A 27,829-nucleotide genomic window follows, 5' to 3' on the forward strand; every position below is an offset into this window, starting at 1 on the left:
CACATGCCATTTTTGGACTAGACAACTTCCGATTCAATGACGACTGCTGTTACGCTACTATCAAAATAGGGAACATGACGGAGGAAATCTAACTATTGGTGCACTGAAAATCCCCATAAATGCTGCGATAGTATATCAGGTATGTGAACAGTAAATACTTGCCATAGTTCAGTACAGTTTGATAACTTGATATCTGTATTTTGAGGAATTAGCCAGCTAGCTAAGCTACTCATGCTAACACGTAACAAAACGATAGCTAACGTTACATTTCACCATGTGAAACTGCTAAAATTATGTCAGTAAACTAGACAAACCCGTATAGTAGCGAATTACTAGCTAGCTAGCTAATAATCTAGCCTTCATAATCGTACATGAATTTAGTGTTTTTGCCAGCTATAGGTCGCATGATAGCACGATCAGTCAATGTGACATGTTCCACAAAGACCAGCACGCTCAATCCAGACAAGTACATTGTAAAGGGAACGGGAGTTATGTTCTTGGCAATGTAGCTAGGTTTTAATAGAACAAGATTAATTTCAAAACCGGTATGCTTTTTCGATTGAATGAGCAGTTTGATGGTTGTCACTAGTTACCACAGCCACAAAGTCAAAATGGTCTAGTTCGTAAAAATTAATGAAAACAAAAATGTGCTTTTTGGTCTTTAAATTAAGGTTAGTCATAAGGTTAGCAGTGTGGTTAAGTTTAGGGTAAAGCTTAGATTTTAAGGAGATAATTTGTAGGGACAGGCGGGGTTTAGTGATAATTATGACTTTGTAGCTGTGGTAACTAGTGAAGACCTTGTGCCAATCGTCATCTAACGTCACAACTGTCACATGTTGCAGGGGGTCACGTTATTTCCCATGCAACCTTGAGCAATGTTCCTTCTCCCCTTGTACAGTATGTGACTGAATCTGTGACAGGTCTAGTAAAGCGAACGGTGATACCCCGCAGGGTGTACTGCTCTAAGTTCATATGATACCTGTGTGTATTTGACCCAGCTGTCAGGAGATACTACGCTAGCTACTTTTACACAGTACATCCCATTTTGTGGGACCGGCAGCAGGTAGCCTAATGGTTAAGCGCATTGGGTCAATAACTGAAAGGTCACTGGTTCGAATCCACGAGCCGACTGTGAAAAATCTGCCGATGTGCCCTTGAGCAAGGCACTTAGCCCTAATTTCTCATGTAAGTCGCACTGCATAAGTGTCAGTTAAATGACTAAAATGATTGAAGCTGCACATAATAACCACAGAGGGCTGTAGCTAGCCAGTAGTAGCTACAAACCTAGAGCAGAGCAACATATCTTTTTGGTTCTGTTTTGAACACATACAGTATCTGATGTTATCAGACCTACATGTAGCTGAGATAAAGGTCTGTCCTATTATACCTGTTATCCTGAAATACCCCTCTCTCCCTCCCTCCACCTCTCTTCCTCGCCAGGGTTCAGTGTGTGCGTCAGGTGTGGATGGAGTCAGTAACATCAGAGCACCCAGCATAGTAATCACAGACAGGACAATCCGAAGAAGTCCGTGTTCAGACCAACAGCCTGCACATCGGCAGGCAGGGGGAGAATGGTCAAGTACTTCTCTAACGATGTAGACATCAGGACCACGTGGGACCATGTTGTCTCTGCCTTCTGGCAGAGGTATCCCAACCCATTCAGGTACAGGACCTCGCGCTGACCTTTTTATGGCGGATGCCTCAATGATTTGGTGAGATGTGCATCTAGTAGGAGAGAGAAGGGATATGCCTATTTTCCATTGAGTAACAAACTCCAGACCCATGGAAAACCTGTGTTTTCTCCTACTATCAGCTGTGAATGTGAATCTGCACAAACGGCACCAACCGTCATTCTATAGCCAAACTGTGCATCTGCACTGTTCAACCAAATGTGTTTTTGTAAAATGTTCAGTGGACATTGGTACAAGTAGTCCTTATGCATAGAGTTGTACAGTTTAACTTTGCAGTCATTGTTTTTTTGTTTGATATACATTCTAAAGTGAAAAAATCAGTCTCAGCATCATTATGTTACTGTGGAATTGCCCTGTTCTCAATCACAATGAGACGATGGTGTCTGACGCTGTTACACACGTTTAGAAAAAACAACAGTGAGAAGAGTTTATTAAGATGGAGAACTGAGAATGATCACAGTGGAGAAGTGATGCCAAGCTTTGTCAGATCAGAAGGAAGTGACTTAGTCAGTCAGTGACTTCATTTAGTTTGTATTGTTAATTTCTGCTCTGTATTTAACCCGGCCATCTTTCCTTTTATTTGACTACTTGATTCAAGGTTTGTATTCGATTGCTAATAATCAAATACAAGTACTTGAAATGTACAAATCTGCAACTATTTAGCAGGTTAAATTCAGAAGTACTGACAATGTTCAAAATGTGTTTGTGGAGTATGTTAAGTGTCGTGAAAATATGTTATGTTGTCTGAACAACTAGTAATTGGACCAACTGATAGCATACCACTAACATTGTGTGTGTTCCCGTGCATCAGCACCCATGTTCTCACAGAGGACGTGGTTCTCCGTGAGGTGACGGCGGACCAGCGGCTTCTCTCCAGACGCCTGCTCACCAAGACCAATCGAATGCCTCGCTGGGCTGAGTTCCTCTTCCCCTCCAACCTATCACGCTCCGTCTACATCGTAGAGGACTCCGTCGTCGACCCGGTCACCAAGAGCCTCACCACGTACACCTGGAACCTCAATCACACTACGTTAATGGTGAGGTACACCCCGACATATGCTCCGTTCTGAGTCGACCCCTACACCAAGAAGTGAGTAGGGGCTAGGTGTTGATTTGGAACCCAGGGATACTGGTTCCCACAGCTTAGTGGTTGGAGAATGGTGCTTGTAACACCAAACGTGTGGGTTTGACACTCATGCCAGGCACATGTAGTTCATGTATGTGTTTGTTAGTACGTGTAGGTTTCTCTGTTTTACTAGGTTGGTGGATGCTCATGTCCCTTCACAGTACACTGACTCAGCACCATGTAGTGTCTTGTATTTGTTTGAAATCCGTGTTCTGTCTTTAGGAGATGGTATCAGCACCACCACCAGACAGAGGAACACGCTGTGTTTCCCCTACTGCATCTAGCAGCGGCGCACCGCCTCTAAAAAAAGGAAACACTGACACTATTAGTATTGACTAAGATAAGAATGTTTCTACGTATTAGCACACAGCCTACTATTGAACAGAGACTTCGATATGCACGTCTACATGAAAACTGCTGTCCAAATAGTGTTATTATTGCATATCTTTAGATACGGAATGAAATATATTTTTCCTCATGGTTTAGGCTAGGTTGGTATCTGTCCCTTCATGACCTCCAGTGGTTGACCTATATTACAGCCACAAGACCCTAGACATTGACAAGAAAGTGCCCTCTGCGTTGCCCCGCCCCCCTGAGAGACTGGCTTGTTTACTGGTTGCGCTTGTTTGTTTTCTCTAGCAACCGACCGTCTCCAAGCCTACAGCACAATGAATATACTGTTTCCCAGAGAAATTCCTTCATGCTGATACCCACAACGTTTTCCATTGTATATAATTTGTGACATTTCCTATTAAAAAAAATTGCAACATTTCCGCAGTCTGGCTGGATATTGGTTCAGACTGGTAAGCCCTTGACTAAAGAGACACAGACGTGACATGTATTGTTGGTGGTTTTCTGTTTCTCAGGGACCTGGTTTGTTGGATGAGAAAGAGATGAAGTTGTGTAACCTCCTTTGAGTCAGCCGGGTGGGTAGATATCTCATGGTTTACATCTCAAGTCTCTATGCGAGTCAGAGTTCACTCCATTCTACGGTTAGCAATAGAACAAGGCTTTAATGTGAGAGACTAAGTGAGACATTTTATCTCACCATACCTGGTCAATATCAACTAGACCTACACTACAATCATACAGACCTTTTTATGATTCAACCAACACTTTGTCCATCCCCTTCCCACTTTGTGTTCGTCTCAAGATCGCCAACACTTGACGTCTATCTAACAAGATATGGTGCTGTCAACTTGATAGATGAGCAAAGAGGAGCACCATAAGGAACACACTCACACCCCACCAGATTATGCCCGCCGTCTAGTTAACGCAAAGCGTTGTGGCGGCGTGCTAGCGAGCGCTGTCTTGTTTTGATTCCAGTAGACGGCAGCTGAAGGAGGGGATGACTCATATCACTAGACAGATGGAACAAATTTGTAATTACCTACAAGATCATATTTCGGAACAAAATGTCAGATTCTTCCAAAACAGTATGTTATTATCGCATGCAACCAGTTCCTCAAAATGAAGTGGAATTGATAACTTGTTCTTCATTCATTTTACATTGAAGTTGTTTGCTTCTTTTTGTATTGTGCCCTATAGTTGAGGGCAGCAAACCAACACCAACTGGTTAACAACCCTCTCTCCCCCATCCCTTCCTCCTTTCTTTCCTAGACTGTGGAGGAGCGCTGCGTGTTCCAGGAGTCAGAGGACCGGCCTGCCTTCACGCTGCTCAGACGAGAGGCCTGGATCTCTTCTGGAGTCTACGGCTTCTCCAGACCTATCCAGGTACAGCACCGATGTAGTACAGAGCAGCACAACAGAAAATACCACAGCCCCAGAGCAGCTATAGGACAGGCCAGCCCCAGAGCAGCTATAGGACAGGCCAGCCCCAGAGCAGCTATAGGACAGGCCAGCCCCAGAGCAGCTATAGGACAGGCCAGCCCCAGAGCAGCTATAGGACAGGCCAGCCCCAGAGCAGCTATAGGACAGGCCCAGACCAGCTATAGGACAGTCCTGTCTCCCTGTATGGATAGTGTACATCCAGGACTAAAGTAATGTTCGAAGCAGACCTGGGTTCAAATAGTGTTTGCTTTCTTTCAAATACTTTGAGCGTTTGATTGAGCCTGTCTGGGTTGCCGAATTAGTTTGGTTTTGGGACTACTCCATTGGTGACATTGCGCCAATCAAGCTCAAACAAGTGCAGCTAAATTATTTTAATGGATAACAAATACTATTTGAACCCAGGCCTGATGGCTATTGAATACATCCACGTATACGAGGCTTAGAGGACCACAACACTACAGCAAAATAGTTCAAGTACCTCACCTCCAGTTCACCTCAGGACAGACGATCCCTTTTCATCACCAAAGCCATGACCCCTTTAAATGGGAGCAGATATTGAATAGCAGCAGTTTGCAAAGCAGCAGTACATTTGGATTTGTAGCCTGGGAAATCAATTTGAAGGATCTGCTTGCGGTCGTTGTTGGACACCTATGAGAACATATGTATATAATCCATCTATAACAAAAGCCCAGTCTGAGTTGAAAAACAGATTTTCCCTTAAGTTCCACCCAGATATTTGGTCGGCAAATCTAAGAGGCCCACATAAGTATTTTCCACCTCAGCAAGATAGGCATTCTCTCTCTCACACACACACACACACACACACACACACACACGAGAGAGGGTTTATAGGGTCGAGTAATGGCACAAGAGTAAAAGTGTCTGCAGATGCCAAAACAAAGAAATGGTCATCTTCCACCAGGAATGTTTTCTACGCAAGGGTAGAAAATTATTATTATTATTATTATTATTAGCAGTGTGGACTAGCCTTGACTACCCCTAGAGAGAGAAAGGAAGTTGAGATGAATGGAAAGAGAGAGAACAAGAGAGATGAAAGGAGGGAGAAAGAAAGGGGGGGGAAGTACCCTGCTGTTCTCATGTCTCCCCATTTAAACCCTGCTGTTTCCTGTCATGTCCGTCTGTTCTGTTCCCCAGGAGTTTGGCTTGGCCCGCTTCAAGAGCAACCAGGTGAAGGCCATGAAGGGCCTGGAGTACGCTCTGTCTAACTTACACGGTACGTACTGAAGTAGGAGAAGCAGGGAGCCAAACAACTTTATTTCTGGGATTTATGATGTGGTTGGAGGCGATGGGCAAACTTTTCTTCGAGGGAAAAAGTTATATTTTTGGGAGATTGTGTAATGTGGAAAATATGACGGAAAGCACCAAAGTACCAAAAAGTATGTCAGTCTCCTCATGGCTGATTGCTGTGGTATGAAGTGAAGTTGTGAAATTAATCACAGCTCCCACCCACCAATCAACTCAACACTAACCCTCTCATCATGCCTTTGGGTGAGCAGACGCCAGATCTCTCTCCCCTGGAAGTGGAACACACAATCGTCTGGATAATCAGGCCGTGATTGCGTCTCTCGAAGTCCTTCGCCGAGTGGAGTGATACGACGATAATGATAACTGATTTACTGCATGTCTTGAGTATGGCCATTTTCTCGTCTCGGAGATATCCCTCCCTAAAGAGTGACACCTACTAGTTCCCACTCTCCTAATTGAACGAGTCTGGTTGAGTCAATGATTCAACCGTTTGTCTGTCTATGTTCAGAGGCTGAAAACATCCCATGTGACTAGCTTAAGCCGTATAGTCACAGACAAGTGTTTGGTCCAACGCGTTGCGTGACTGCGCCATATGCCACAGGGCTTTCAGGAAGTGTTCATTACCCCTTGACTTATTCCTCATTTTGTTGTGTTACAGACGCAATTCAAAATGGATTAAATGCCTAGTTTTTCCTCAACCATTTACACACAATAGCCCATAATGACAAAGTGAAGACATGTTTTTAGACATTTTTGCAAATTTATTTCAAATGAAATACAAATCTCATTTACATAAGTATTCACACCTCTGAGGTCAATACTTTGTAGAAGCACCTTTGGCAGCGATTACAGCTGTGAGTCTTTCTGGGTAAGTCACTAGGAGCTTTCTACACCTGGATTGTGCAACATTTGCCCATTCTTTTCAAAAATCTTCAAGCTCTGTCGAATTAGTTGTTGACCATTTTCAGGTCTCTCCGTAGATTTAAGATAAAACTGTAACTCAGCCACTCGGGAACATTCATTGTCTTCTTGGTAAGAAACTCCAGTGTAGAATTTGGCCTTGTTTTAGGTTATTGTCCTGCTTATAGGACATATTTCCATTGTTGTGTCTTTGTCCCCTCTGTCTGTGTGCATCATGCCGTCACTACTCTGGACTAGGCCTCAGGTTTATTGCGATGGTAAGTACAGTACTAGGGTCTGTCATTAGGTCTCAGGTTTATTGTGGTGGTCAGTACAGTACTAGGGTCTGTCACTAGGTCTCAGGTTTATTATGGAGGTCAGTACAGTACTAGGGTCTGTTACTACAGCTGGACTAGGTCTCAGGTTTATTATGGGGGTCAGTACATTACTAGGGTCTGTCACTACATCTGGACTAGGTCTCAGGTTTATTATGGAGGTCAGTACAGTACTAGGGTCTGTTACTACAGCTGGACTAGGTCTCAGGTTTATTATGGTGGTCAGTACATTACTAGGGTCTGTCACTACATCTGGACTAGGTCTCAGGTTTATTATGGAGGTCAGTACAGTACTAGGGTCTGTTACTACATCTGGACTAGGTCTCAGGTTTATTATGGAGGTCAGTACAGTACTAGGGTCTGTCACTAGGTCTCAGGTTTATTATGGAGGTCAGTACAGTACTAGGGTCTGTTACTACAGCTGGACTAGGTCTCAGGTTTATTATGGAGGTCAGTACAGTACTAGGGTCTTACTACAGCTGGACTAGGTCTCAGGTTTATTATGGTGGTCAGTACAGTACTAGGGTCTGTTACTACAGCTGGACTAGGTCTCAGGTTTATTATGGTGGTCAGTACAGTACTAGGGTCTGTTACTACGGCTGGACTAGGTCTCAGGTTTATTATGGAGGTCAGTACAGTACTAGGGTCTGTCACTAGGTCTCAGGTTTATTATGGAGTCAGTACAGTACTAGGGTCTGTCACTAGGTCTCAGGTTTATTATGGTGGTCAGTACAGTACTAGGGTCTGTCACTAGGTCTCAGGTTTATTATGGTGGTCAGTACAGTACTAGGGTCTGTCACTAGGTCTCAGGTTTATTATGGTGGTCAGTACAGTACTAGGGTCTGTCACTAGGTCTCAGGTTTATTATGGTAGTCAGTACAGTACTAGGGTCTGTCACTAGGTCTCAGGTTTATTATGGTGGTCAGTACAGTACTAGGGTCTGTTACTACATCTGGACTAGGTCTCAGGTTTATTATGGTGGTCAGTACAGTACTAGGGTCTGTCACTAGGTCTCAGGTTTATTATGGTAGTCAGTACAGTACTAGGGTCTGTCACTAGGTCTCAGGTTTATTATGGTGTTCAGTACAGTACTAGGGTCTGTTACATCTGGACTAGGTCTCAGGTTTATTATGGTGGTCAGTACAGTACTAGGGTCTGTTACTACAGCTGGACTAGGTCTCAGGTTTATTATGGTAGTCAGTACAGTACTAGGTTCTGTCACTAGGTCTCAGGTTTATTATGGTGGTCAGTACAGTACTACGGTCTGTTATTACATCTGGACTAGGTCTCAGGTTTATTATGGAGGTCAGTATAGTACTAGGGTCTGTTACTACATCTGGACTAGGTCTCAGGTTTATTATGGTGGTCAGTACAGTACTAGGGTCTGTTACTACAGCTGGACTAGGTCTCAGGTTTATTATGGAGGTCAGTACAGTACTAGGGTCTGTCACTAGGTCTCAGGTTTATTATGGTGGTCAGTACAGTACTAGGGTCTGTTACTATGGTGACGGTATGGCTACGTTCCAATATCCATACTAATTGTACCACTTGTCCAGTGCAGACTGTCTGAAGTTGATCCCTGTGCACTACTTTAGTCTTATGGGCCCTGGTCAATAGTAGTGTACTGCACTATATAGTACATAAGATACCATTTGACACAATAGCTTCCTCCTAAATGGTATGCATCAAATCAAAGTTTGTCACGTGCACCGAATACAACAGGTGTAGACTTGTGTGGATATTGCAACAGAGCCATGGATCTGTGACACCCTCGTCCCAATCCCTTGCTGGGGGATGTCACTCGTCTGTCTGGTAGTAGCTTCTGTAGCCACTAGGCAGCCATTTCTAGAACAATCTCTAGTATCCACAGTAGTTGAGGAACAATGCAGTCCAGTACAGTAATGATTCCCTTTGGCATCAATGTGGACAGACATGACCAGCTTTTCGAGAGCATTAGATCCTGTATTGTGTTTCTGGTTCTGTAGCTGCTGCAAATACTGTGTACAAAACATTAAGAACACCTTCCTAATATTGAGTTGCAACCCCCTTTGCCTTCAGAACAGCCTCAATGTTTCGGATCATGGACTATAAGGTGTTGAAAGCATTCCACAGGGATGCTGGCCGATGTTGACACCAATGCAAACTGTTAAAAGTGGAAAATCCCAGCAGCGTTGCAGTTCTTGTGCACCTGGCATATACTACCATACCCCGTTCAAAGGCACTTCAATCTTTTGTCTCGCCCATTTACTCTCTGAGTGGCACACCGTGTCTCAAGGCTTCACCTATACTAATTTTGAAGTTGATTTAACAAGTGACATCACACAATTGGCCCAGCGTCGTCCGGGTTAGGGAAGGTTTGGCCGGCAGGGATATCCTTGTCTTATCGCGCGCTAGCAACTCGTTTTGTCGGGCCGGGCGCAGCGCACGCTGACCAGGTCGCCAGGTGTACGGTGTTTCCTCTTCCGGGTTGGATGTGCATTGTGTCAAGAAGCAGTGTGGCTAGGTTGGGTTGTTTCGGGGGACGCATGGCTCTCGACCTTCGCCTCTCCCGAGTCTCATCGCTGCAACTCCAGTAGGGACAAGACTTAACTACCAATTGGATACCACGAAATTGGGGAGGGAAAAAAGGGCAATTTTTTATTTATTTAAAGTGCCATCAATAAGGGATTCACCTTGTCAGTGTGTTTCATGGAAAGCGCAGGTGTTCCTAATGTTTTGTAGACTAGTGTAGCATCATTTTGCCCTGGTTGATGCAAGTGCATGTAGGCTGAAGGAATTCTAACTTGAGATGAATGTCAAGGGGGATTTTATTTTCATGAAAAAAGTACTTTACCTGTGAATCATGTAGTTATGATTCACATAATATTCCACTCTAAATTGATTTGATGTAACTTCTGTGATATTTAATTTTCCTGTTCAGGTGACATGAACAAAAAACTATTTTCTAGTTTCATGCGTTTTTATTAATTCACTTACTCGGGGGAATATAATATTTCCTCAGGGTGCAGAACCCCTGCCAGATCATTCCCCCACATAGTGGAGGATCGTTCCTAGCGTTTTTAAAGCTTTACAGGGTCTCTTTATCTTAGCACCGCTCTGCCTACCCAACCTCCCACTGTGCCCGACTTTTCAGTTAATTGGGCTCCACCGCCTCCACAGGAGCGGCCAGAACCGATACACAGTACCTCCAGTACTGTGAAAGGAGTCGGCGCAAGGATGATACATAACTGAGAAATAGTCAAACGAGCATACCAGATGTCCAAGAAGGTTTGATCGAAGTCACGTGCGTCTGGAACGTCACCCTATCCACTATGTAGTGCACTACTTTTGACCAGGGCCAATAAGGGAGTAGGGTGCCATTTCAGACAGTGTGGTAGAAACAACCAGGGCCACCTCCTGCTGTCATTGGCCAACATCAAATGGGTTTTTATTCATAACAGAGTGTGTGAGACTGCACGTATTTCTGTTGGTGTGTGCGCTAGAGACTATCCGACTGTGTCGGTGTGTCTGCTTGTGTTTGCGACTGCGTACACACACACACACGTCTGTTTGTGTGAAGCGACTAACCTTCCCTCCTGCCTGCATCTCCAGCCGCGAGGTTCGCGACAGCGTCCGAGGAAGAGAAAGAGAGCGGGAGCGAGGGTTGAGCTCAAAGAGCCCAGAGGAAAGATGTGGCTTTGTGTGGAGGCCTCAGAAGCCTTCTATCCCCCCCAGAGAGAGGGTGCTCTGGGGGTCAGCCAAGGCAGCCGGCCCTGGGAAGGGACCAGGGCTGTGGTTATTCTGGTCAGTGGCTCCAGACCTGCAGCTGGGCTGGGTTCAGTCAGGGGGAGACGGAGGGAGAAAGGGAGAGCAGAGAGAGTGTGTTGTCATAGTTTCCCCCCCATTGTCTATTTGTAGTAGAACAGTGTATGTGGTGCTATGAAGTCTTAGCCAGACCCTGGCCTAGCATAGAACATAGTGAGGAGGAAGATGTTCTGTCTTCTCATCCCTGTTCCCAGTACAGTTACTGTAGCTTCCTCCTGTCCCCTCTCTCCTTGTCACTGTTCCCAGTACAGTTACTATAGCCTCTGTTGCCTCTCCTTGGCCCTGTTCCCAGTACAGTTACTCTAGTAGCCTCCTCCCTCTGTCCCATCTCTCCTTGTCCCTGTTCCCAGTAGTTTGTCCCCTGAGCTAAGGTTCCTCTGGGCCACATCACGCTATGCTGCCGCTGGCCAGACTCAGTGGGCCTGACCAACTCACTGACCAAGACACTTTTGTCTAGATCTCTCTTACTGGAGTACCCGCCACCTTTTTCTGAGTATCTTTCTCTCGCCCTCTTTCCCTAACTTTAATCTTAGTCTTTCTTGGCCTGTCTGACTGGATCCATTGTGCCTGCCGTGTGTGTGTGTGTGTCTCTTTCTCCCCCTCCACCCTACTGGTCGCTCCAGATAGGATCTCTCAGCCTCAACAACCACTCCAAGATTGGCTCCTCTCCTCTCTGACAGTCTAAATATTTTCCAGATGTTTGAAGTATCTGTTAGAAGCATTTGGATGGCCTCCGTGTTCACAACTCACACTGAAGAAGAGGAATGCTCTGCTTGTCTTTGTTGTGACGGTGCTAGTGTGTTGACTAGGAAACCTCCGAGGATGGTAGAGATCACCTCAACTCTAACCCCTACGTCTAAAATAATATTTTATAGGTGGATGGATAGATGGAGGGAAGATTATGATATTGTTTCACACACATGTTTTAAAATGTATTCCCAATCAAAATCCTATTTTCCCTAATCATTTTAACCTTCACTCTAACCCCTAAGTCTAAAATAGCCTTTTTCCTTGTGGGGACAGGCAAAATATCCCCACTTGTCAAATGTTCCTTGTTTTGCTATCCTTGTGAGGACTTCTGGTACCCACAAGGATAGTAAAACCAAACCACACACACTGTTAGAGAGAATGCTGACCCAGGAACAAACCCCTGACCAGAAGTCCTGCTGGCTTCCTCATCATGACAAGAGTCCTGTTACCTGACCCTTGTGATCTTTCCAACACACACACACACACACACTTTTAGACTCAGGATATCAAATCTTGAAGTAATGTGGAGTTGTATTCATTCACTCCATGTTCACATTTTGCATTCATGGTACCACCAGTTTTGGAACCGAGTTGGTTAGTTTACTGTATACACACTCACCCAATGTCTCTCTCATCTTCTGCCCACAGGAGAGGCACCCCAGCGCCAGCCCTGCGTCCGGGACACAGTGAAGACTGCTACAGAGAAAGCCAAGACCCTGGCCTCGGCCGCCGCCCCGCAGAAACAGCCCCAGCAGTACGTGTGACAACAGGGGAACATCCACTGCCACCGGCTGGAACGGGACACTGTGCACGCAGTGGCAGGCACAAGCAACACATTCACATGCAACACACAGGCTGGCCAATTCTGATCTTTTTAAGAGCTGATCTGATTGGTCAAAAGACCATTTTGTAAGGAAAAACACATCAGAATTGAGCTGTGCATGCACACTCTTTTAGCTGCCTTTTCATTGACTGGAAGCTTGCTTGTATCAAGGTCTCGGTGTACAGTATGTGTACAATATGTCCATCTAAACCACTAAAAGCTCTGCTCCTCTGGGGTTAGGCTCTGCTCCTCTGGGGTTAGGCTCTGCTCCTCTGGGGTTAGGCTCTGCTCCTCTGGGGTTAGGCTCTGCTCCTCTGGGGTTAGGCTCTGCTCCTCTGGGGTTAGGCTCTGCTCCTCTGGGGTTAGGCTCTGCTCCTCTGGGGTTAGGCTCTGCTCCTCTTATTTTCATTAGCATAGCATTAATACGTCTCAGGTACTGAGCCCCTGTCTGTCTGCCTGCCACAACCTAGGGACATGTTCAATAGGCCCCAAATGCGAGAAAATGTTCTCAAACCGAGTGAAACCGAGATAAAAGTATGTGGACAGCCCTTCAAATGATTGGATTTGGCTATTTCAGCCACACATGTTGCTGACAGGTGTATAAAACCAAGGACAGTCATGCAATCTCCATAGACAAACATTGGCCTTACTGTAGAGCTCAGTGATTTAACGTGGCACCGTCATAGGATGCCACCCCTCCATCAAGTCAGTTCGTCACATTTCTGTCCTGGTCAACGAAGTGCTGTTATTGTGAGGCGGAAACGTCTAGGAGCAACAACAAGCTCACAGAATGGGACTTCCGAGTTCCAAACTGCCTCTGGAAGCAACGTAAGCGCAATAATTGTTCGTCGGGAGCTTCATGAAATGGGTTTCCATGGTTGAGCAGGTGCACAAAAGCCTAAGATCACCATACGCAATGCAAAGCATCGGCTGGAGTGGTGTAAAGCTCGCTACCATTGGACCAGCGGAAATGCAGTCTTTGGAGTGATGAATCACGCTTCACGATCTGTCAGTCTGACGGACTAATCTGGGTTTGGCGGATGCCAGGAGAACACTACCTGCCCCAATGCAGAGTGCCAAATGTAAAGTTTGGTGGAGGAAGAATAATGGTCTGTGGTGGTTTATGGTTGGGGCCCCTTATTTCCAGTGAAGGGAAATCTTAACTCTACAGCATGCAATGACATTCTAGACGATTCTGTGCTTCCAACTTTGTGGCAACAGTTTGGGGAAGGCCCTTTCCTGTTTCAGCATGATGCCCCCGTGCACAAAGCCAGGTCCATACAGAAACGGTCTGTCGAACTTGACTGGCCTGCACAGAGCCCTGACCTCAACCCCATTGAACACCTTTGGGATGAATTGGAACGCCGACTGCAAGCCAGGCCTAATTGCCCAACCTCACTGGCTGAATGGAAGCAAGTCCCCGCAACAATGTTCCAACATCTAGTGGAAAGCCTTCCCAGAAGAGTGGAGGCTGTTGTAGCAGCAAAGGGGGGGACCAACTCCATATTAATGCCCATGATTTTGGATGAGCAGGTGTCCACATACTTTTGGTCATGTAGTGTACTTTCTGAACTTATCCAATAGAAACACTTTTCTGTTGCAAAATGTTTTTATACGGTGTGCCATAAAGAACACGACCCTGACTTGAGTAAGCTCTGGGATACATCTCTTGTGCACTCAGTGAGGCCTGTTTTGAAAAGCATAACGTGACAGATCAGACATGCCAAATAACAGTGAAGGTACCAAGACAAGCTGAAGAAATAATGTAAACTCCACAACACTGGATGCATGCTGGAGTTTGAGAGTTTATCAAATAATATAAATGATTAGTAATTATTGTATTACCCTTCAACTGCGTCGTTTGACTGAATTTGTCAGTGAGGTCTACGATTGATTTGTTGGATATATCAAGCTATATCAAATTAGGAATTTGACTTGACATTTACCAGGGACAGTTGATGTATTTAATGTGTTTTATTGTACATTAATAATGTATTAGTCTGACATTGGTTTGTCTGTCTGTCTTAATGTTTTTGCTGCATTCCTTTTAAGGTAGAACTAGCTATTAGGATTTTGAAATCATTTTGGCTGTGATTTTAGACTGGAGGAAATTGTCATATGTCTTAACATTGAAAGAATACTGTACTTAAATAAACATCATTTAATGTTATTTGGGATACAACTTTATCAATCTTATTTCATTTAGTTTTGGTTCAGGCATTGTAAACTACTGCATATTATTGTCATGAAATTGTGTAATGTTCAATGCCATGGTTGTCATATTCTTATGAACTAAGTCGCTGTGATGCTATTGCAGTAATCTGACAACAGGGGGCCTGAAACAAGCCTGTAGAAGTTCAGCCAACTATTTAAAGGGGCAGTGCATTCAGGGATTTATATAAGTTGGAATAATACTGTGAAATGGTCCTTTTTAGCATGAGAGCTGTTGGAAAAGACTGCCTGAACTTATTGCATTTTGCTAAGAAACTATTCTTTCTTTGACGATTTTAACTCTGGGTTTTAATTGTTACCCAGAACTGATTTGATATTGAGATGAAAACGGCTGCATTGGACCTTTTATATTACTGTTTGGCAATTTTCTCCATAAATCACTTCACCTTCCTGTGTTTATCATTCTCTCCAGTCTCCACCAGACTAGAGGTTATTTTACATAAATCACTTCACCGTCCTGTGTTTATCATTCTCTCCAGTCTCCACCAGACTAGAGGTTATTTTACATAATATATCGCTTCACCTTCCTGTGTTATTGCATTGTAATAGGATCATTTGAAATCCCATTGAATCAAGTACTTACAACAGCCTGGACAAGCCTTCCTCAACCCAATCCTCGTTGCACCCCAGTCGTTCCATAATGATGGTGTAACACCAGCACACCTGATTCAAATTAACAGCAGCTTGATGATTAGTTGACTACTTTCAGGTGTGCGGCTGTTAGAACTACATCAAATCTTTTTAACGGCTGGCCTAGACCACAGGTGGTTGGTGGACCCTTCATTTGGGAGGAGGGGGCTCGTGGTAATGGGCTGGAACGGAACAGGTGGAATGGTAGCAAATACATGTTTGATGCCATTCCATTCGCTCTGTTCCACCCCTTATGAGCCGTCCTCCCCTCAGCAGCCTCCATTGGCCTGGACGGTAGCTAGACCTTCTCAGAACCACTATAAATATTAAAACACAAATATATTTAAATCATGCAAATAAGGAGGCTGCGACAACCTTGTGTAAAAAACATTTTTTTAATTATATTACAATTAAAGAATACACCGTAATACCTTCAAGTGTGTGCCAAAATGTTATCCAGCACCAGGTAAACTCATGTATCCATACATAGGAATTTATATAATATAGCACATCTTTTGAAAGCATATTACAACATCTGCTATTAAAGGAACATATTCACAGGTCTCTGGCACAGAACTCTCCCTACTCAGTGTTTTGCCTGACTACGATGCCAAGCTCCCTCAGCCCCCTTCATCCTCTCCCTCCCTCTGAACCTAATCTCAACCAGCCCCCCCCCCCCCCCCTCTGGCCAAAGTTCCGAGGCCCCTAAACTGTCTATCAACGAGACACACAACACCCTCGGGATTAAGAGTTCTCTCATGCCAACTCGACAACAAGACGACAACAAGAGAACGATCGCAGAACTCATAACATAAAAGAGGAAAGAAATCATTCCTATCTTCAGACGGTGCTCTAGCAATGTCACACAGAAAGGACAGTAACGGGTTAGAGGGATTAAGAAGAGAGACAATGATACACTTGGGACTAAAATCTACATTTCATGTTGCTATTAAAGCTGATTTAAGATGGGATTCCATAGGTGTCTGATGACTGTCCGCAAGGGGGTGGAAAGAAAATCAAAGTGACTAGTTATTTGGCAGGAATCGGGTTTTCGTTACGGCATTATTCGATTGTTTGTTCATAGCGCTGCACTTGGAAAGGACAGAGGACAGGAATGGGTTCTATTTGTCTCTGAAAGTAACTGTCAGACCTGAGCTCAAATAGAAAGATTTCAAATACTTTGCTTGTTAAGTCTGCCTGCCAGCCAAATGGGTGGGATTTGCTCTTTTGGGCCCATTCCATTAAAAACAGGCAGACAGCCACAATCAAACACAGCTAAAGTGTTTTCAGAGATTTCACAATACTATGTGAACCCAGGTCTGAGTGTATGTCCGTCTGTTGACTTTCCCCTTGCCTCTATACAGGCTTCACTTGTTTGGTCTGAGCCTCAACCTTATTTCACCCCAATCTCTCCCTCCCACCCTCCTGCTGACTCCCTTGGCAGCAATAGCCTTGCAGACAGACTCAATCATCATTTTGCTGTGCTTTTGTGCTTTGAAAAGAAAAATGAAACACACTTGGATAAATTTCAGAGACTAGATGATTTTTAAAGCAGGGATCAACCACCTCTCGGCTTCGACAACAGTCAACACATCTTGATTGATAAGTGTGTCAACCCCCCCCCCCCCCCCCCCCCCCCCGCTCTGACGTTTAAAGGAAGCTTGTTGGACAGCACCATCGATTACTTTTACAATAATGTTGTTTTTGCATTGTGAAAGGGTTGAGAGTCGAGCACACATCTTTCAACCGATACTTTCCCCAGGCGTTTCCAAACTCATTCACAAGTCAACACATTTAGTGTTCAATGCCTATCGCCAAGTGATTTGCTCGACAATCTCTGTCACACTTTAAGTACAATCTCTCTGGTTAAAAGAAAACAAAGTTATTTTCAAGGCACATCATTGAAAGAAATTCCATAACCACTCTCCAGCAGTCTTATTCCCTGAAACCTAGTGAGCGCAAGACTTTGAAAAGGCCACGTCTTTTCAACCAAAAAAGTCATTTTCAACACAAAATATACATTTTTCAACCAAAAAGACGTCTGCTTAACGTCTTTTCAACTTCTTTTGCTCCTGCATTCAGTATCTGAATCAGTATCCTCCTCTGCTAATACACCTGCCCTCCAACCACTCACTCTTTCTGAACGTGCGCTATGTGCATTATAAAATGATGTCGCTGAACATGAGAAATCTCATACCTGGCCCACGTGTGTTTCCGTTTACTCATTGCCTCACATTAGCTGATGGGAGGTTCTGTGCAAGAGAATATTTTGTTTTCATTTGACAAGTTTTACTCAGTTGTTCATTTCAAAAGCAAACTGAAAGAGTAGTACATCTGTGCTCCTAACAGTCGTGTACATAGGTCCTTGACATGAATGTAAACTCAAGAACTGATCTTTCTCGGTTAGTTTCTTTTCGCCCTCCTTCAGTGTATGGAGAGAGTTCAGAGGTAAAATCCATCAACAGAAATGTTAACATTGTTGGTCACAAAATGAACCACAGAGTCGAAGCACAAATCTGTCTTTTTCTTTTTTTTCAAAACCCAAGCCTGCCTACCAACCAACCGCCCACTTCCTCTTTAAAAAGCACAAGATGGTCATATTGCTGTGTCTCGAGACGCCCCATGACCACCAGGGTCACGGTAAAACTATGGTAGTAGAGTAGAGTAGGGAAGGTGCCACCGGGAGGAGGGAGGGAGGAGAACACCACGAGCTGCCTTCATTGATTGGATTTCTCCTCCCTTCTCCTCACCCAAATGGTTTCCTGTTCAAAAACAAGTGCATTTCATAAACAGAGCTAAAACAAAATGGCTGCCACAACAACAAATTAAGCAGTTTAAACCCTTAATCAGGTTGACTGATTGAACCCCAATAATGACCAGCCAGGGCGAGTGAATGGAAGCTGCCATCGGGAGTTACCAGTATGGTCAGTGTTGACTTTAAGCGGTGTGGCAGGCAGGCGTCAAGTGGGTAGGGCGTACCTGGCAACCGCACCAGGGGTACACCTTGAGGAGTACTCGATGGAGGCAAAAGGGGCTAAAATCAGTTCTTCACGTGCCCCTTCTTCACTCAAGGAGGAGACAGATTTACCATTTGGCTTGGGATGGAAGGGGTTAAAACAAAGTGTTCATCTACTCCGAAAAGGGGTGGAGCTGGGGGGCAAGGGGGTGGAGCTGGGGGAGTGTGTAGCAGGGTCAAGACCTGAGTAGGGATGGAGGGAGGAGGAGGGAGGGGGGCACACGACAACAGTCACCAAGGCACAGAATGACATTGGGGAGAGATCTAGAGAAGGGGGCAACCAGGTTCCTAGCTTCCCTGTTCTACACTCTCTCTACCTTCAACTAGCCTGGCCTTCTGTCTGTCTGCCTGTCATATATTTATATAGATATACTCTTCTTTTTTGTCTTTTCGTTAAACGAGAACATTTAGGAAAATAGAATAGAAAATATAGACTACAGTATCACTTTCAGTGACCGATAGCTGGGTTTTTCATTGCAACGTTTTTTGTCTTTTGTGATTTTTTTTGTTTGTTCTTTTTTTGGTCTCAGACCTGCCAAGTCGTGGACTGGCCCTTTTTGAAGTGTTGGAATGCCAAGCTCTAAGGATTACGAGACAAACTCAGGCCTAAACGGTTAAATGTTCAGAAGGCCAAAGATATGCCTCTTTCCGTCAATATTTTACACTAGTGTGCATGGCTTTGGAGACAGTGCTGTACATTTCTAAGAATACATTACATTGGTCTTTTACAATGTCCCCAAAGCTTCAGAAGTAGTATCTAGCTAACAGATATAGCAGAGAAAATACACAAATCTACCTTTGAGTTAGAGAAATGAAAGCATTGTTATGATTAGTTTTGATGCAATACCTATTCCTCTACAGAGAGCTGATCATTAGAGCTGGCTTTTTATTCTTATGCACTTCTACAGCTTTGACATGTCAATGTGTACCGACCGTGCACACACACACTTACGCATGCACGCCTGCATACATACACACACACACTTACGCATGCACGCCTGCATACATACACACACACACACACTTACGCATGCATACATACACACACACTTACGCATGCACGCCTGCATACATACACACACACGCATACACACATCTAGAACTGTTGGAGCTAGGAGTAGACTGACAGCAGGGTAATAAATGGATCTATTAGTGAATAACAAGAATGGTTAGCCTGATCTTGCTGATCCACTGTCTTCCCCTCCAAAATGCCCAGTTGTCCTCTATAACTTAGTAAAAGAGGGCAATCATGCTGCCATTTTGGGACAAAATTGACCCACCAGAATCGCTTAAAGGCTCGAGAAAGCAGTATCTTCCCGTGTTTTATTGCTACATCAATATGCTACTGAAAAGTCAAGTATGGTTTTCCATTCTGAGGATGCACCGTGTGTGAATATTTAGGGAATAGGGTGCCATTTCAGACACTTGCACCATATAGGGAATAGGGTGCCATTTCAGATACTTGCACCATATAGGGAATAGGGTGCCATTTCAGACACTTGCACCATATAGGGAATAGGGTGCCATTTCAGATACTTGCACCATATAAGGAATAGGGTGCCATTTCAGACCCACTTCTAGTGTCGTGTTCAGTAGTGTGGAGTAGTGGTTAAGGAACTCAGCCAGAGGGAGAGATATCAATGTGCTGCCCTTAGAAATATTGACCCTAATGTCCAGTACATTTGGTAACATTGATTGGGGTTTGCAGATTAACAAGAGATATGTTCCAATAGAACACTCCAATAGAACACTCCAATAGAACACTCCAATAGAACACTCCAATAGGACATTCCAATAGAACATTCCAATAGAACACTCCAATAGAACACTCCAATAGAACACTCCAATAGAACACTCCAATAGAACACTCCAATAGGACATTCCAATAGAACGTTATTTTTTTTCTCCATCAGAAATTGTGCCTCATTCAAATGACGGAGTTGAAGTTTGTCCCCAGCTAATGCTCTATCCTATACCACACGCGCACACACACACACACACACACACGCACACGCACACACAACTATGCCACACACACAAACACACACACAGTTAAACACACACGCTGAGTTCCCATTGACAAGTCAAAGCTGTCTGCCACCACACCACAGAGGTCCCCAACGAAACCACAAACTGCTCTGCTATATCCGAGCCTGCAGCCACAACAACAGGTAGAGGTGAGGGAGGTCTGGGGGTCAGGTTAGGCAAGATAAGCGGGATAAGGGGTGATAGGATAGGGGTGAGGTAGGGTGTGGTGTAGGGGTTAGGACAGGAAAAAGTCAGGAAGTCAGCCACGACAGGAACATCTACAGTCTACTTCCTGGTTCCAAGGAATAAACTCCAATGGGGACATTGGGGAGGGGGAGACCACAGCCGCTGTTTGCTGGGGGGGTGGCTGATGACCGCGTAGCGTGGGCTGGAGGAGGTGCGTGCTGGGGCAATGTTAGGGGGGGTAGGAAGGGAATAGGAGGGTACGTGGGGCTGGGGTCATAGAGGGCTGATTGGAGGTGTGGCCCTCAGGGGCCCCCTGGTGGCCCCTAGCAGTGGTGCGGCTGCAGTCTGTGGGAGGAATGCTGTGTGTAGCTGGCGTCGCTGGAGCTGCTCTGCAGGTTGTAGTCCTCCTCCTCCTCGCCGTCCAGGAGGCCGTCGTCACTGATGCTCTCGTCCACGCTGTCCCCCTCGCCCTCGCCCTCGCCCAGGGGGGACTCCATGCCTTCAATGTCCACCTCTGTATAGAGAGAGAGGGAGACAGACAAACTGTTATTCTCCACATTTCATGGAATAAAATCAATAACTACAACAGGACTTTCAGAGAGATAGAAACAAAAACAAAGAGAGAGAGATGGAAAGGGAGAGGGAGGGAGATGGTGTGTGTGTGTGTGTGTGTGTGTGTGTGTGTGTGTGGTGTGTGTGTGTGTGTGTGTGTGTGTGTGTGTGTGTGTGTGTGTGTGTGTGTGTGTGTGTGGTGTGTGTGTGTGTGTGTGTGTGTGTGTGTGTGTGTGTGTGTGTGTGTGTGAGAGAGAGAGAGAGACAGAGACAGAGAGAGAGAGGGGTACAAAACAGCGTTGTATTTTGTTCGTGTTGAACTTTGGGCACGTACACTGAGGAGCCCTCTCTGTGTGTCGCCGGGCGGATTAGGGCCGGATTTAGACGGCCATTAACTTTGTATAACAGGCAGGTCTCTGTACTACCTCCAGTAATCCCTCCCCCTACTGATAAACATCCACCACGTGTTTACCACCCTCATGATCAGTAAACAACAACACCCATCTCCTACCCAGGGGCCTCCAGGAGCCAAGTAGGAGAGATACTGTATACATTTCTTCCACTAATTGGTATGTTGACAAATCAAATCAGATTTTTTTCACATCATATATTTTTCAGAGCTGATCTGATTGGTCAACTAGTGAGAAAACATCAGAATTGGACTTCATGTGCAAACGCAGCCATAGAGCTTGGTCACCTCGGTTCCCATTTAAAGAAATGTCTGGAACGTGGTCATATGATTCGAGAGAAGCCATCCATGTCATCACCCAATAAACAGTCATTTTGAGAGTTTCATACAAAAACTTTGAGGGATTAACTTAAATGAACTTCATTTGGGATAAGCAGAAGGAGCAGAAATGGCATCTTTAACTGCACCAGCCCCTTATAGCTCAGCCTAGTTCCAGTCTAGCTCCAGCCTAGTTCCAGTCTAGCTCCAGTCTAGTTCCAGTCTAGCTCCAGCCTAGTTCCAGCCTAGCTCCAGCCTAGTTCCAGTCTAGCTCCAGCCTAGTTCCAGTCTAGTTCCAGCCTAGTTCCAGTCTAGCTCCAGCCTAGTTCCAGTCTAGCTCCAGCCTAGTTCCAGTCTAGCTCCAGCCTAGTTCCAGTCTAGCTCCAGCCTAGTTCCAGTCTAGCTCCAGTCTAGTTCCAGTCTAGCTCCAGCCTAGTTCCAGTCTAGCTCCAGCCTAGTTCCAGTCTAGCTCCAGCCTAGCTCCAGCCTAGCTCCAGCCTAGTTCCAGTCTAGCTCCAGCCTAGTTCCAGTCTAGCTCCAGCCTAGTTCCAGTCTAGCTCCAGCCTAGTTCCAGTCTAGCTCCAGCCTAGTTCCAGTCTAGCTCCAGCCTAGTTCCAGTCTATCTCCAGCCTAGTTCCAGTCTATCTCCAGCCTAGTTCCAGTCTAGCTCCAGCCTAGTTCCAGTCTAGCTCCAGCCTAGTTCCAGTCTAGCTCCAGTCTAGTTCCAGTCTAGCTCCAGCCTAGTTCCAGTCTAGCTCCAGCCTAGTTCCAGTCTAGCTCCAGCCTAGTTCCAGTCTAGCTCCAGCCTAGTTCCAGTCTAGCTCCAGCCTAGTTCCAGTCTAGCTCCAGTCTAGTTCCAGTCTAGCTCCAGCCTAGTTCCAGTCTAGCTCCAGCCTAGCTCCAGTCTAGCTCCAGCCTAGTTCCAGTCTAGCTCCAGCCTAGCTCCAGCCTAGTTCCAGTCTAGTTCCAGTCTAGCTCCAGCCTAGTTCCAGCCTAGTTCCAGCCTCGTTCCAGTCTAGCTCCAGCCTAGCTCCAGTCTAGCTCCAGCCTAGCTCCAGCTTAGTTCCAGTCTAGCATCAGTCTAGTTCTAGTCTAGTTCCAGCTTAGTTCCAGTCTAGCATCAGTCTAGCTCCAGTCTAGCTCCAGTCTAGCTCCAGCTTAGTTCCAGTCTAGCTCCAGTCTAGCTCCAGCCTGGCTCCAGTCTAGCTCCAGTCTAGCTCCAGCTTAGTTCCAGTCTAGCTCCAGTCTAGCTCCAGCCTGGCTCCAGTCTAGTTCCAGTCTAGCATCAGTCTAGTTCCAGTCTAGCATCAGTCTAGTTCCAGTCTAGCATCAGTCTAGTTCCAGTCTAGCTCCAGTCTAGTTCCAGTCTAGCTCCAGCCTAGTTCCAGTCTAGCTCCAGCCTAGTTCCAGTCTAGCTCCAGCCTAGCTCCAGCCTAGCTCCAGCCTAGCTCCAGTCTAGCTCCAGCCTAGCTCCAGCTTAGTTCCAGTCTAGCATCAGTCTAGTTCTAGTCTAGTTCCAGCTTAGTTCCAGTCTAGCATCAGTCTAGCTCCAGTCTAGCTCCAGTCTAGCTCCAGCTTAGTTCCAGTCTAGCTCCAGTCTAGCTCCAGCCTGGCTCCAGTCTAGCTCCAGTCTAGCTCCAGCTTAGTTCCAGTCTAGCTCCAGTCTAGCTCCAGCCTGGCTCCAGTCTAGTTCCAGTCTAGCATCAGTCTAGTTCCAGTCTAGCATCAGTCTAGTTCCAGTCTAGCTCCAGTCTAGTTCCAGTCTAGCATCAGTCTAGCTCCAGCTTAGCTCCAGTCTAGCTCCAGCCTAGCTCCAGTCTAGCTCCAGCCTAGTTCCAGTCTAGCATCAGTCTAGCTCCAGTCTAGCTCCAGTCTAGCTCCAGCCTGGCTCCAGCCTAGCTCCAGTCTAACTTCATCCTAGTTCCAGTCTAGCATCAGTCTAGTTCCAGTCTAGCATCAGTCTAGTTCCAGTCTAGCATCAGTCTAGTTCCAGTCTAGCTCCAGTCTAGTTCCAGTCTAGCATCAGTCTAGCTCCAGCTTAGCTCCAGTCTAGCTCCAGTCTAGCTCCAGTCTAGCTCCAGCCTGGCTCCAGCCTAGCTCCAGTCTAACTTCATCCTAGTTCCAGTCTAGCATCAGTCTAGTTCCAGTCTAGCATCAGTCTAGTTCTAGTCTAGTTCCAGCTTAGTTCCAGTCTAGCATCAGTCTAGCTCCAGTCTAGCTCCAGTCTAGCTCCAGCCTTAGTTCCAGTCTAGCTCCAGTCTAGCTCCAGCCTGGCTCCAGTCTAGCTCCAGTCTAGCTCCAGCTTAGTTCCAGTCTAGCTCCAGTCTAGCTCCAGCCTGGCTCCAGTCTAGTTCCAGTCTAGCATCAGTCTAGTTCCAGTCTAGCATCAGTCTAGTTCCAGTCTAGCATCAGTCTAGTTCCAGTCTAGCTCCAGTCTAGTTCCAGTCTAGCTCCAGCCTAGTTCCAGTCTAGCTCCAGCCTAGTTCCAGTCTAGCTCCAGCCTAGCTCCAGCCTAGCTCCAGCCTAGCTCCAGTCTAGCTCCAGCCTAGCTCCAGCTTAGTTCCAGTCTAGCATCAGTCTAGTTCTAGTCTAGTTCCAGCTTAGTTCCAGTCTAGCATCAGTCTAGCTCCAGTCTAGCTCCAGTCTAGCTCCAGCTTAGTTCCAGTCTAGCTCCAGTCTAGCTCCAGCCTGGCTCCAGTCTAGCTCCAGTCTAGCTCCAGCTTAGTTCCAGTCTAGCTCCAGTCTAGCTCCAGCCTGGCTCCAGTCTAGTTCCAGTCTAGCATCAGTCTAGTTCCAGTCTAGCATCAGTCTAGTTCCAGTCTAGCTCCAGTCTAGTTCCAGTCTAGCATCAGTCTAGCTCCAGCTTAGCTCCAGTCTAGCTCCAGCCTAGCTCCAGTCTAGCTCCAGCCTAGTTCCAGTCTAGCATCAGTCTAGCTCCAGTCTAGCTCCAGTCTAGCTCCAGCCTGGCTCCAGCCTAGCTCCAGTCTAACTTCATCCTAGTTCCAGTCTAGCATCAGTCTAGTTCCAGTCTAGCATCAGTCTAGTTCCAGTCTAGCATCAGTCTAGTTCCAGTCTAGCTCCAGTCTAGTTCCAGTCTAGCATCAGTCTAGCTCCAGCTTAGCTCCAGTCTAGCTCCAGCCTAGCTCCAGTCTAGCTCCAGCCTAGTTCCAGTCTAGCATCAGCCTAGCTCCAGTCTAGCTCCAGCCTAGTTCCAGTCTAGCATCAGTCTAGCTCCAGTCTAGCTCCAGCCTGGCTCCAGCCTAGCTCCAGTCTAACTTCATCCTAGTTCCAGTCTAGCATCAGTCTAGTTCCAGTCTAGCATCAGTCTAGTTCCAGTCTAGCATCAGTCTAGTTCCTGTCTAGCATCAGTCTAGCTCCAGCCAAGCTCCAGTCTAGCTCCAGCCTAGTTCCAGTCTAGCATCAGTCTAGCTCCAGTCTAGCTCCAGCCTAGTTCCAGCCTAGTTCCAGTCTAGCTCCAGTCTAGCTCCAGCCTAGTTCCAGTCTAGCATCAGTCTGGCTCCAGCCTAGTTCCAGTCTAGCATCTGTCTAGCTCCAGCCTAGTTCCAGCCTAGTTCCAGTCTAGCTCCAGTCTAGCTCCTGCCTGGCTTCAGTCTAGTTCCAGTCTAGCATCAGTGTAGCTCCAGTCTAGCATCAGTGTAGCTCCAGTCTAGCATCAGTCTAGCTCCAGTCTAGCTCCCAGCCTAGTTCCAGTCTAGCATCCTTCTAGCTCCAGTCTAGCTCCAGTCTAGCTCCAGCCTGGCTCCAGCCTAGTTCCAGTCTAGCATCAGTCTAGCTCCAGCTTAGCTCCAGTCTAGCTCCAGCCTAGCTCCAGTCTAGCTCCAGTCTAGCTCCAGCCTAGTTCCAGTCTAGCATCAGTCTAGCTCCAGTCTAGCTCCAGTCTAGCTCCAGCCTGGCTCCAGCCTAGTTTCCAGTCTAGCATCAGTCTAGCTCCAGTCTAGCTCCAGTCTAGCTCCAGCCTGGCTCCAGCCTAGCTCCAGTCTAGTTCCAGTCTAGCCCAGTCTAGCTCCAGCCTGGCTCCAGTCTAGTTCCAGTCTAGCATCAGTCTAGCTCCAGCCTAGTTCCAGTCTAGCATCATGCTAGCTCCAGCCTGGTTACAGTCTAGTTCCAGTCTAGCATCAGTCTAGCTCCAGCCTGGCTCCAGTCTAGCATCAGTCTAGCTCCAGCCTGGCTTCCAGTCTAGTTCCAGTCTAGCATCAGTCTAGCTCCAGCCTGGCTCCAGTCTAGCTACAGCCTGGCTCCAGTCTAGCTAACAGCCTCTGTGTTTAGTAATACTGTGAGTGACAGCAGAGTAGCTTGACCTTGACCCCCGGGCGTGACCTCTAAACCAGGCTGGGCTCAGCAGGAGTGTGTGGTTTCACCAGGGGTCAAGAGGGGCGTGTGTGTATGTGTTTACAGGTGTGTGTGTCTGTGTGTGTGTGTGTTTTTTTCCAGGTGTGTACAGAGTAATGCACTGGCCTGTAGTTCTCTCAGGCTCTGTACAGATTGAGGTGTAGGCGAAAGCACTATAAGGAGTCCATCAAGTCAACACTGGTGTCCAGAACAGACAGGGAAGGAGAGGCATCACAATAGACTAGAGCATGGTAGAGGGAACTAGGTTGTATCAAGGGCCTGGAGGCTTCAGGGCAGTATCCACTCTATGTAGTAGAGTTTGAGGTCAGGCAGAGTCCGCACTGAAGCTGTGGATAGTATTGATCTTCATTACATGTGGATCAGTGCTTCTGCTAGATAAGGAGTGGTTCAGTGGACTACTCAGCTTGTTTTAAGGAACGGTTATATCGGATCAAGTGAAGAGGTCAGGGCCCCTCAAGCCGAGTCAGTGGCTTTAACGAAGCTGCGAACAATATAGAGAATTGGTATGTATAACTTGGCTTGGTTATATACAGATGGTGTCCGGTGACCTGTTTGCATTATGTATGGATCAGTGGCTATACACAGTATAGGGATTTGTGTGTCTGTACAGATGTAAGATCTTAATTTGATCACCCTGTTGCAGGAGTACTATCTTTTGCAGGATAATACTTGTGGTGTATTTGAGGTTTAAAAAGGCTTCTAAAGTTTGTTATTTCCACTTTGTAATTTCAAGACCAAATTTCCCCTTACAAAAATATAAATGAATTATAATCCACATAATAATTCACATTTTCCTGCTGTAGCAAACCTGGTAGATCATTGGCTAAGGTAATGCAGTGGTGTATAGGGGTTCTGTTGGTGATGTTTGGTGCTGCTTTGGTGCTGTTTGGTGCTGCTTGGTGCTGCTTGGTGGATGTTTTGGTGCTGCTTGGTGCTGCTTGGTGATGTTTGGTGCTGTTTGTAACATACTATATCTTGTGGAATAGATTAATTCTGTGCTAGAAAACACTGAGTGTTCTACTTAATTAAGAGCTGCAGTGCTGCCAGTTCTTGCTCCCCTCCCTTGACCACTAATTAGTTCATTTACAGTCATTGACTTGACCTAAAGAGTCCCCACATCTGGTTCTATTGATCCACATTAGTTGTTAAATCAAAGGGGGGTCAAAGGATAAATGGAAACCACATTCATAGGTTACTAAAGGCTTCAGGGAGCCGCGTGTGTGTGTCATGCTTATGTCCCAGCGTACCTTGCTCTGAGTACCTTGTATCTCATGTGTCATGCGGGTGTCCCAGCGTACCTTGCTCTGAGTCGGTGGAGATGGTGGAGCCTAGGCTGTCGGTTCGGGTACGTTCCACGCCTCCAGGCATCACCAGCTGTTCCAGACGTCGTTTGAGGTAGCGGTGCTCTCTCTGGAGCTGCTCTTTGGTGTCAGAGCCTTTCTGTCCGCCTCCTCCAGCTTCTACAGGGGAAACCACCACACACATTTAGAATGACATTGGGGCACACACACACACACACACACACACACACACACACACACACACACACACACACACACACACACACACACACACACACACACCCACCACACACACACATT

The 27,829-nt window shown here is 46.1% G+C and overlaps 2 protein-coding genes across 3 annotated transcripts; one reads left to right on the forward strand and one right to left on the reverse strand.

The window, feature by feature from the left end:
• LOC109877299 (PRELI domain-containing protein 1, mitochondrial) lies at positions 1 to 18,799 on the forward strand. Of its 2 annotated transcripts, XM_031817512.1 has the most exons (6): positions 1 to 139; positions 1,441 to 1,663; positions 2,503 to 2,728; positions 4,438 to 4,551; positions 5,764 to 5,842; positions 12,312 to 18,799. In XM_031817512.1, exons 2-6 carry the CDS (start codon positions 1,572 to 1,574, stop codon positions 12,425 to 12,427), a joined length of 627 nt encoding a protein of 208 aa, XP_031673372.1. In that variant the 5' UTR covers positions 1 to 139; positions 1,441 to 1,571; the 3' UTR covers positions 12,428 to 18,799. The 2 variants fall into 2 exon arrangements, with proteins under 2 accessions (XP_031673372.1, XP_031673373.1); XM_031817513.1 differs by lacking the exon at positions 4,438 to 4,551.
• LOC116364349 (max dimerization protein 4-like) lies at positions 15,725 to 27,688 on the reverse strand (the record flags this gene model as incomplete). The annotated part of the gene is made up of 2 exons (XM_031817516.1): positions 15,725 to 21,092; positions 27,527 to 27,688. Coding segments are annotated over 2 exons (353 nt in total), but the record flags the coding sequence as incomplete, so codon positions are not given.
• Positions 27,689 to 27,829: the final 141 nt, after the last annotated feature.

This window comes from Oncorhynchus kisutch, unplaced genomic scaffold (assembly GCF_002021735.2).
Source record: "Oncorhynchus kisutch isolate 150728-3 unplaced genomic scaffold, Okis_V2 scaffold1050, whole genome shotgun sequence".
Lineage (NCBI taxonomy): Eukaryota > Metazoa > Chordata > Actinopteri > Salmoniformes > Salmonidae > Oncorhynchus > Oncorhynchus kisutch.